Source organism: Grammomys surdaster, unplaced genomic scaffold (assembly GCF_004785775.1).
Source record: "Grammomys surdaster isolate TR1022 unplaced genomic scaffold, NIH_TR_1.0 138, whole genome shotgun sequence".
Lineage (NCBI taxonomy): Eukaryota > Metazoa > Chordata > Mammalia > Rodentia > Muridae > Grammomys > Grammomys surdaster.
Genome location: NW_021604596.1, coordinates 5060107 through 5071878, shown reverse-complemented (window position 1 = coordinate 5071878; position 11772 = coordinate 5060107). Strand labels below are relative to the sequence as shown.

The 11772-nt window shown below is 33.7% G+C and overlaps 1 protein-coding gene across 4 annotated transcripts in view; it reads left to right on the top strand.

Annotated features, from left to right (window-relative positions):
* Window positions 1-11772, top strand: part of Ccdc82 (coiled-coil domain containing 82) — a 37099-nt gene that overhangs the window by 504 nt on the left and 24823 nt on the right. For 3 of the 4 annotated variants that reach the window (XR_003710861.1, XM_028763341.1, XM_028763343.1), the window contains exons 2-4: window positions 183-343; window positions 4781-5494; window positions 5926-6136. Coding sequence is in view for 3 of the 4 variants with exons in the window: in XM_028763341.1 (XP_028619174.1) it covers window positions 4796-5494; window positions 5926-6136 (910 nt within the window). In the remaining variant the exon portion in view is untranslated. Of the gene's footprint in view, window positions 1-182; window positions 344-1985; window positions 2070-4780; window positions 5495-5925; window positions 6137-11772 lie in introns of all 4 variants that reach the window. The other variant, XM_028763342.1, reaches the window with a different exon arrangement.

Sequence of the window (11772 nt, the reverse complement as noted above, 5' to 3'; positions counted from 1 at the left end):
GCCTGTGGGAGCACAGCCATCCGCGGGTGTCTCCTCAGACCCTGCCTATGGGAGCACAGCCCTCCATGAATGTCTCCTCAGCTGTTTCCTGGGACCCTTATCGGTGCACAGACCCTTCTGGGACTTTCTCTGCACACCCCTATCTGAGTGCACAACTCATTTCAGGTTCCTTTTCTCTCCAGATCCTTTTCTGTGGGTACACAGCCCTTCTACGGCTCACGCCTGGTTTTGGTGAAGCTGTATCAAAGGTTCCTGTTTTCTAGCAACAGCTGTCCCTCCATTTTGGAGGCCTGAGCACCCACTTCCTGTATCTGGGGAATGAGCCCCACCACCAGAGAGCCAGGTTGGTAATCATGAATGTGATCCTGATATTCACACCCCAAAGGATCATTTCTTCTCTCTTCCATTTGGCCTGCTGGATTTAGGGAGCCACAGCCCTCATCACAGATGTTATTGAGTGATCTAGTTATCCCGGATACCAGGCTGGCAGGACCCATTCTACAAAGTATTGAACTATGATGTCAAATGGGAGGCATTGGTTTGCCTCTTTATATATTTACTTCATCATTTCCTTTTTTTCTGACTGTTACATATGCTGCCACCTTTACCAGCCAATGGGAGGACTATAACAAGTTGACTCAGACCAATGTGGTAAAATTTTAAACAGAATCATGCATGTAGCCCTCAAATCCTTTATTGTGCTGGTTTAATTTTGATGTCCCAAGTAATTTCATAAGATTTTGAGCTCCTTGGGAGCAGAGACTGCATTTATTTCTTCTAGTAGCACCACTGCATGTCAATAACTCTTTGGTTTATAACATTTCCTTTCCACCATATAAAAGAAAACATAAAAGAGGTATTGATATTTTTACAGATTTCATGAATTAATTCCTCCTGGTAGAATTTTCAAAATTATCATAGGATTTGTACTTCAAATCTGAGCTAAGTAGCTATCGTCTTCCTACAATGTTTGTAGAGCATTCTTTGTGACTACTATGTTGGTTTCTTGGTTATAAAAAGAAAATGTTCCTCCTGACAAGAGATTCAAGTAGCATCAACACAGTACCTTCCTTTGCCTGTTAAGTTACTTTGAAAGAAGGATACAAACATGAATTAATTTTCTTTGGCAACATCGAAGTTAATATGTGCATTGTACATGAAAACTGTTAAGCCCAGGGTAGTTTTGACCTTCCTTCACTTATTTGATGCTTTCTGATGGCATCTTTGTTTTTCTTTTTGCCTGAAGGTAAGACATCTTAATAAAATTCTCATTTGAATTTTTCAATTTAGCATAAACAAAACTTATATCCATTTGCATGGATTCTTTATCAGGCAAATTCTAATCATGAAGCTGTCTTACCTATGAACTCAACTTCATTTTCTTATTTTTCTCCCCAAGATCACTCACCTTTTTTCTCTGCCATTCTTCCCTCCCCAGATAATTTAGTAAAGATATCCATAATTTTAAAAGAAGAGCTAGCTTTTCTAAAATGCTAGATTTTTCAAAATCTCACATTTAATAACAGGTTTATTTTACCTTATTGATAGAAATGACTATTTTTAAATAGGACAGAAGCCCTGGCAAATAAGCATTTGGCCTAGTGAAACTGTAACTAGTGAACTTAATTAAAGTATACCTTCTAAAATGGTCAAAGTCTGTGGTTTTCCATGGAAATTTTTGTTTTGGACCTTGCCAAGTTTTCTTCCTTTAAATTTTGGTTTTGATGTCATCAAAGAAATGGTAGAGGGAAGTCTGCAGCTTTCCATCTCTTTGCACATTTTTTTCTTGTCTAATGGATAACTTTCAAAAGTTTCTGACTTAACCCATGTATACTTAAATTCAGTTACATAATTTTTAAAAAGCATGTTTGTTAATGCTCACCATTTTGATGATTATTTTCCAAAACTAAAATTTAGCATGAATAAGAAATAGAATACTACTTTAAAGCGTTAATTTTTACTACCTGTACACATGATATTACCAGCCGTCATTGTGTAGCACTGGACGGGGAGTCAAAAGACCTGCTTTCTAATCCCTGCTCTGTCACTAGCAAGCTTTGTGATCTTTGGTAAGTCATTTAAACTCTATGTCCTTGTATTTAATATTTATATATGAAGATAAATACTATCTTCTTTATCAAGGTTTAAAAATACATATGAAACTATACTGATCAATTTTAAGTATGGATAATTTTTTGTACCATCATTATGTACAGTCATATATCTTCTTAATAATATGTTAGTCTTATTCATTTCTAATGTTGTCCTAGGAATTACCCACTAAAAAAATAAATGTGCTTTGAGCATGTTCTACTTTTATAAGAGCAATCTCATGTATGTGAATTTGTTTTGTATACTAAAATAAAATCATCTTTCACTTTAATATTTCTTACTGTCCATATTTACTTTCATGAATCTAATGAAACCATACCTGTCTTTTTATTGAAATATTTTTATTATTTCTCACAATTCAAACAGGTTTCCTAGAAAGCCATGATTGTGAACTGTACATATACAAAATTGGCTTATGAAAAATTATATGTGCTTACAAATATCTCTTTAAGACTTTCAAATATAAACTGTCATCTTATTCTGGTGTTTGACAAAAGAAAAATTGTTTTGAAACTGTTGAAATTAGGTAGAAATATTGGAAAGCAGTGGGGCATACAAAAGGCATGCTTTGAAGTATAATCTAGGGGTGTTTGTAATTTTTATTATTTATCCTTATTGCTTTTATCTTTTGGCTTTAATATAACACTTAATGTAGATTATAGCCAACCATAATTCAAATAGGCCATTTGGTTTACTAATTGTTATATGTTACTTACTATTACTGTTACATTAATCATATCCTGTAGCAGATATAATCACAAGGTTACATTTTAGCCTATGCTATAGAGATCATTTTTAGTGTATAATATTATAATTTCTGTTGTTCTGGTTTTATGTGAGAAGTTACCATTATATGGAGACATACTACCTCATAACCATACCAGGATTAGTACAATTAAATTAAAGAATGTATTAAATGAATAATACATTCTTTCCTCTTCCAAGTAGTAATTTTGGAACACTATAAACTTGGTCCAGTGATGCCAACATTGCAAAAATTATTTTGGTTTTGTAGCTTTGATACTATTCTCACAGTTACACACTTTTTAATATTTTCAATGACAGTTAATCTTTATTTTATAAACATTTCTTTTTCTCTAAGCGTCTAACAATCTCTTAGACGTGAGATGAAGTGGATGTTTGAAGCTAATGTTTGGAATTAAAACACATGAGCAGTATGATTATGTGTGGATTATTTTGTTTTAAGGTTCTGCTATTGTTTTATCCTTTGATATTATTAAGAGTAGAAAGACAATAAATATGGGCTATTGTAGAATATTGTCATAATAATTTTCATAAGCTCTTATACATGTATTATGAGGTCATATTACTTTGTGATTCTACTTGTATTCCTTGGCAACCACAAAAGTGCATATGTGTTATTAAATTTCTAGTTATCTTACCTGTCAGTAGTTTAATACATGCATATGATAAATTTAGTGAAATATACTTTATACATTCATGAACTGACAGCTTTGATTTTTCTTCCTTATACTATGTTCTGCTTTACCATGAAACCTTTCTTACCATTTTCATTTGACTGTATTATTGTACTTTTAGTAAGTTTTGTTGGATTATTCTGTACATTTTAACTGTAGTATAACTCCATTTCCACTTTGCTAAGGAATATAGAGGCTACACTCTTACCAGATAGGTTATCTCTCAGCATTATATTGTCATCTCTTTTTTTATATCAATTACTCTATTGTAACTTTGTTCATGTAACTTGTTTGTGCTTTTAAATCCATGTTATTTCTGTTCCATATTAAATCCTTCTTTGCCTGAGGATGAATCGTCTTTGTACTTTCGTGTATGTGTGTGCTGAACACATATATGCAATGTATGTGGGTTTGCTCACCAATGCAGGTATTTGCAGAAACCAGAGATGGATGTAGAACTATCTTACTCAATTGTTTCTTAACATTTTTTGAAACAACATTTCTCACTAAACCTAGAACTTACCATTTCAGTTGGACTAATAGGCCAAGGAACCACCTCTTAAGATTCACCTGTCTCTGTCCCCTTCTGGGTTTTTTGTGCACTGCCACAACCAGTTTTCATGTGTGTGATGGAGATCTTAACCCAGGTCCTCATGCTTTCATGGCAGACAGTTTACCCACGAAGCCACCCCCAAGCCATATCTTTGTAATTTCATCATTTTCCGTTCTTGTCTCTTCGCTCCTGCCAGAAGCTGTCTATCCCTTTTCAGTGATACTTACTAAGTATAGCATGTTCGTTATCAGCACCAGAGTTCTGTGTGCACAACACTAACTTGTCTGAAATCATTTTGATGAACTAATTACCTTACTAATCTTTCTATATCTTGATATTTCTATCACTTTTATTTTTATTATTAACACTGACTACTTCAATTTTTCTTAATTATGTTTGCATGCTTGAGTTTAATATAGTTTTCTAAAGGATACAAGACCGTGATTTTTCTATGTATTTTTTTCAGCACAACATAATTAAGAACAGGTGTTCAAAAAAGTAATAGTTGTTCAATTCATTATTTGACTATTAACTGTTCTGTGATTTCTTTAACTCCAATATCTCATGTGATTTTTACCTTTGTCAACAATTTAATGAATCCAAACTAATGTGTACCTTATATTCATTACTGTAATCTGGTTGTCACTATTATGTTCCTAATAACTTTATTTTATAGAAGCTTAAGTGAAAAATGGTACATGTTAGAAGACATGAAACAAGAAAAAATTCTAAAACCCAAGCACCTGAGCAAAAATCTCGAGTTGATTGGCGCCGGACTAAAAGAAGTATCTCACAGTTATTTGATAGTGATGAAGAGCTTGATAGTAATGAGGAACTTGACAGCGATGAAGAGCATGATAGTGGGGAAAGTACTGACAGCGATGAAGAGCTTGATATTAGCAAAAAGTCTGGTATTAATGAACTACCAGAAAAGGAAACAGACCTTAAATTAACCAACATTGAAAGTCAGGGAAGCAACAGTAAACATCTTAACACCAGTAGTAGTTCAGCAGATGAAGAAAAAATGAAGAAAACCAAACATATTGACTTACCAGATGATGAAGCTCACCCAGGTCAAACAGAGGGTCATCACAACAGACACACTGGGCAAATCCTAGAGGAGGATATGGAAGATGAATACATCAAGCCAGGAAAAAGAAAACGGCTGTCCTCTGTAATGTATGACAGTGATGAGAGCGATGACAGTGATATCCTAGTTAGAAAAGCAAGTGCTAAACACCCACGCAGGGTGGTGGAGGATGAATGTTCTTCACTGGAAATGGAGCAAGAGACTCCTGAGAAATCATCAGCTGCTCGAAAGCGAGAGTACCACCAGAAGCTACAGGAACTCTCCGAAAGACAGAGGCGCAATAGTGGTAGAAGTTTTGAGGTGTGTTTTATTTTGTTGGTTTTATTGTTGTTGAATTTTTACCTGAAATATGTTCTATAAACAGTAAAGTTCTGACTCTTCTATTTTCTATAAGGCTAAATTTTTAAAATAAGCATCCCTGAATGTTGTAATGTACTATTGTATTTAATAATAACATTTTATCGTTAGCCCCACTCTCCTTTTTAAAAAATACTGAAAGACAATTTGTTGTTATGTATCATCATTCCCATTCTTAATTGCTCATATTTTTAATGTTTATTTTAAACATTTTACCAATCATAACCAAAATTTGTAGTTCTTCAGTTTTAAAAGTTCAGTAGTTAACTTTAAAATGTGTACTTTTTTTTTTTGCTTTCAGATTTAATTTTAAAGCCATGCTGACTATTTTAAACGCACAATATTTATTGAAGCATTTCTTCTCATTTAATTAGGACTCTGAAAAGGACTCTTGTTCAAGCACTGATGATGAGGATGAAGATGAGGATGAGGATGAGGATGATTACACAGATGATGAAAATGGAGATGATTACATGAATGATGATTTTGTAGTGCCAGATGAGGAAGGCGACGAAGAGAATAAAAATCAACAAGGAGAAAATCTGACTACATCACAACTGAAATTAGTAAAACAGAATTCTCTTTGTAAGTTAAATATGAAGACAAGGTTTCTGCCTTGTTCAAATCATTATATAATGCATCAAAACTTACTAATATCATCTTTAAAAATCATTGGTTAGGAACTATGATTTTTATGTCTGGGTATTTTAAATTTGATAGTAAAAGTTTATTCCAATGATTTTAGGAATTCATTTCCCTTTTATACTATTGACCCCTAGCAAACAAGCATTTATTTTCATCAGACTAGCTTTGTCATTATTTACCACTATAAATATAATTACAACACATATTAATTAATATACCATTAGAAAAGGTGTTTTAAATTTATATGTATGTATACCCATGTGAGTTTATGCACATAGTATGCATACATGCAGGTGTCTGCAGAAGCAAGAGGGCATTGGAATCCCTGGAACTGGAATTAAAGACAATTTCAAGCTTCCTGATATGGTACTGAGAACCTGACCCTGTCCTCTGAAAGAGTAGTAGGCACTATGAGCTGCTTAACCATCTCTCCTGCCCCATTAGATATCTTTAATGTTGATCTTACTATAAGGCAGCTGGATTCTTGTATCTGAGCTGCTTTCAGTGTTGTAATGTGTTGTTTTATTGAAGTTCATGAAACAGTTTTGCCTCACATTAATATGTAGCTGGAAAAGGGAAGAACATTTTTATACTGCTCCAAAATAATTGTGGATATTCTTATTAGATAATGTTAATACACAAAAATTTGACCAATGATAATATTCTGAAGGTAAGTTGTATGGAAACTGAAACCATATAAAAGAACTTTTAACACTCATAATACAACCCATTAGCAATCTTGCATTTTATTGGCTGTTTTACTCATGCATGATTTTATTATGGGACATTGATCATTTGGAAAATAATAGTTTGCTGAACTATATACATACTCCATACTTGCACATGTACCACAGTGTATTTTTAATTAACATCTGTTAATATTTTAGTTGTATCAGAATATTCTTACAATATTGAGAAGCTATTGTATGCAGTTACTACATACAAGTTTTTCAGAACTGTGATTTCTACTTTAAAACTTGGCTTTATTTATTGGCAACCAACACAGTAAATGATAAAGTTTTGACAGGATCGCTTCCTCTTTCTTGAGAAAACATTTGACAAATATTATTGAATATCCAACTTGTCATTGTCCTTTGAAGAGAAAATGGTTGTTTCATGACAGATGAGGCTTTACTCCAGTTATAACAGTTGCATGAGTGAATTTTTCTCAGAACCACCATTCCGTTTTGGTATGCAATATAAGTTTTTCCTACAGAGTACTAAAGGATGTGCATATTAAAGATTAATGAGAGTAATCAGTTTTACTGTTTCATCAAGGATATTCCTAGGCAAATGGATAGTTTGTATCACCAGAGCCTCACTGTGGAGACTGCCATCATTGTTAGTTGTTTGGTGTCAGTGCTCTCTCTGCTTTTTGTGAGAGGCAGTTGTTTTTGCCAATTGTACTTTTGCACAATCAGTGAAAATATCAGAAAAATGCAGTATTTTAATATTTTTAACTGTGTAGATTTTGCTGATACCTTTAAATAGGCATAAGACAGCATACTTATTCTAAAATTACTGGTTTTTATCAGGGTTTTTGAATTGTTACACAATGAAGCCTACCAAAAATAGAAAATTTTCTCTCTCTTTTTCTCTCTTTTTCTTTCTCTGTCTCTCTCTCTCTCTCTAGCTCTCTCTCTTTCTTTGTGTGTGTGTGTATGTGTGTGTGTGTGTGTGCGTGTGTGTGTGTGTGTGTGTGTGTGTAGTTATAAATAAAAGAATTTGAAATGTAAGGGTACATTTGAATATAATATCACCAATTGGATCCCTATAATTGTACATATATTCAAAGATTGTTTTCATGATGTTTTACTGTTCACAGAAACAGGTTGATATATTAAAGAGTAGATTCTTCCTAAATAATTATTTTAAGAAGTATAACATTTTGTATAACAAAATTAAATATGTGGTTGGCCTATATCCCACAACTTGTAATGAAACAGTAGGCTGAAAAATGATTCCTACTTCAGGAAACTTGGCAAATTAAGGAAGAAAGTGAAGCATTTGCAAGTTAATCTTTAACTTTCTTGAATCAGCAAGTACTAGTTCACTTGCCTCTTGGGTATTTATATCATAAAAATACTCAATTAGGAGACATACCATCATTATAGATTCTTTATAGAGACTGCATTAATAAGTACAAGACCAGTATGTGTAAACTGCTTCTAATTCCTTCTCTACCTACTCCTTTCTGCTTACTGTATTTTAATGGCAGTTTGGGAATTAGAGAAATGTTGAATGAAAATTAGAGCTGCCATGTTATCATTCACCTCTTACACTGGCTTGATACCTTTGTTACAAATGATGATACAGTTGATGATACTGTCTTGATACATTAAACTTATTCATAGTTCATGTTAGATAGAGCACTCTTTTTGTCTTGAACGTCTGTGGATTTTGACAACTGTCTAATGACATATACCCACCATAATAATATCAGTGTCCTAAAATGTTCTTTATTCATTTGTTATGGTTTGTGGGATGTTCTTATGTATTTTACTACTTGGATATTGGTGGTGGCACTGTTTGGAGGGGGTGCTGTGAAACTTTAGGTGGTGGGACATAGCTGGAAGAAGTGAGTTTCTAGGGAGCAGGTCTTAGGAATTATAGCTAAACTCTGCTTCTGGCTCTGGCTCTGGCTCTGGCTCTCGTCATTTTCCCATCACTGCTTCACTGTGATATAAGCAACCTCGTTCCTCTGCCTACACAGCTGCAAGCTGTTCTTGCTGTCTGGACTATACTCTGAAACAATTAGCCAAGTAAATTCTTCCTTCCTTAGATTACTCCTTGTATTTAATTACAGCAATATGTAAAGTAGTAAATGTACATCTCCATCTTTTCTTCCTAGAACTATAGGAAACCACTTATTTGGTTTTATCAGCATAGTTTTTAACATTTCCACAGTGTCACAGAGTTATTCAGAACACCACAGCACGTAACTTTTTGTGTATCTTGAGTTTTTCCCCATGGCTAAACAGGATGCATAGCTCACTTCTTTTCATTGCTAAGTAAAAATGCATTGTATGGATTTGCCACAGTTTATGCACTCATCTGTTAAAAAAAAAATCTTGCTTCTTTCCATGTCTTGGTAATTATAAATAAAACTAATATCAACATTTGTGTTCAGGATTTTCTGTGGACATAAAACTGTATCTCACTTGAATAAATTCCAGAGAGTGCTGACTTTACTTTTAATATAAAATATCTCTACCTCAAGGGTTTGTTTCATATTTTATGCAATCTGTTTTATTTTGTGTGTTCTGTACTTGTAGTAGTCTTATTCAACAGGCTTTTTCAACTGGTAACAATATTCTTGTTCTTTCTTTCTTGAGTTAACATGTTCTATGAGCCACTATAGTCTCTTTTTATTTCTGTTTCCTGTATAATAACACAGTAGTAAACAGCAACTCTGGATAACCTCTGCTTCATTTTCTTCAATTCTTATGTTAACCCAGTGTTGCTTTGCTGCCATTAGCCACTATCAGTTCCTGAATGTTCTTCTTTTATAACTTCTGTATTACCACTGTCCCCTGCCTTTCCTTTGTGTTATGGCACTAATCTTTTCCCATTTTGCTATTCGTCTTTTGTATATCCCAAGACTTCATCAACTGCCTTCATTTTGCTTATACTTAGGACAGTTTGACACTACTTTAGCCAAATATATAGGCAAAAACTCCCTAATATTTAGCTTCAGGCAAGATTTCTCCTGAGTATAAGGTCCAAATTTTCGTCAACTTGGTGAGTATGTTTATATGACTATCTTTTAGACATCTTGAGTTCTATAAGTAGAACACTAAGTGAGATACAGTGTAGAAAAGTTGGAATACTAAATCATCTATTGTCAGGGTGGTTAGATAACGTCATACATTTATCAGGACTGGACATCAAAAAGAATATTTTTGGCATATAGAAAAAAAGCCCAATGAAGTAAGTATAAGATAAGTATCTGATTTCTTAAAGAAAGGGCTAAATGGTTAACTGTCTTCCCTCTTTGTTGTATTCCTATCCATTTATCTTTTTCTTTTTAATTTTTTTTCATGTAAGATAGGATTTTACATTACTGTGTAGGCTGCCCTAGAGCTCACTATATAGCCCAGCCTGGAGGCAAACCAGTGGTAATCATCCCATGTTTAGTCTCAAAAGACTCAAGGTTCTAAGCTACCATCCCTAGGGCATTAGTCTTTATGACACTTTATAGGAACACATTATAGTTGGGTAGGTAATTTTAAAAAGCATAGTATCTGAAAATTTCTGGATTTTACAGACTGAAATAAATGCTAATCATGAATAGAGTATTTGTAAATGTCAGAGCTGATACAACAAAAATTTAGAGTTTATATGTATGATTAAATGAATAGCTTTAACTTATCAATTTAATGTTCAGTAAGGTTGACAAAATTTAAGCAGTGCTTGATTAACCAAAGAATTAGGTTCTAAAGGTTGCTATAAGTTAATCTTATAAATGGAAAATATTTTTTTCATTAGCTCAATAGGCTATATGATGAACAGTGAATACCTCTGTGTGGCTTGGGTTAAATTATAACTGAAGTCGTGTTTCAAGATTTATCCTGCTAACTTCTACAATTTATACTAAGTGCAATTTGAAGCTCCTAGTTCAGCATTCAACATACAGTTGAAAATCAAAATTGACCATCAGTTGTGGTGCACACCTTTAATCCCAGCACTAGTAGGCAGAGGCTGGTAGATCTCTGAATTCAAGGCAAGCCCAGGCTACATAGCAAGGTCCAGTCCAGCCAGGAATACATAATGAGATCTTGTCTCAAAAATGAGAGTAGGTTGTCAATTCAGTAAAGACTAGGGAACAAAAGAGGACATTTGTCATTTCCTCACCACCTGCCATTTGGCTAAGTGGTACGTCTACCCCACTTCAGAACAACTAGTTTCTTCCTTCATGATGGAATCATGACAGTCAAGTCTTCATCTCTTTTCATTAGCCTTGTAAATGTCTGTTTATATTCTCAGATTGCAGTTCTTGTGAAAGATATGGAAAAAGGTTAAAGGACAGGTATTTGTCCATCACATATCAGACCTGCATAACTCACATTCTGGAAATATGGACACAGGTAGAAGAAACAAGAAAAACACTGTTAAGTGAATAGTAAATATCGAATTATCATTTTAGCACTCTGCTAAAATATGTTCAGACAAAACGGTGTAGTAGAGGTAAAAATAATACATTTCAGGCAAGCACTGCATCATTAGAATACTGGCATTTTAGAACAAGGAAATAATCAACTTAGTTGCCACTTAGCAATTCATGTAATTCTATCAGTACAACAAAAAGGAGCCTGAAACAATATTTGATTGTATTCAATATGCATAGTTTTTAAAGGTGAAGTTTTTAAAATCACCAATAGGAACATTTCTTCTTTACATAACCATATTTTCAAGTGAGAACCAACATTATTTATAATGAAACACTGGAGATACGTTTTGTGAAATGGAAAGAACAGAAAGTTTTCCTACTTCGAATGTTCTTGAATAGTGTGCTAAAATGTAAAAACAAATAACTACAGGTCTCTAATTAGCAGTGGTGTGTGTGTGTGTGTGTG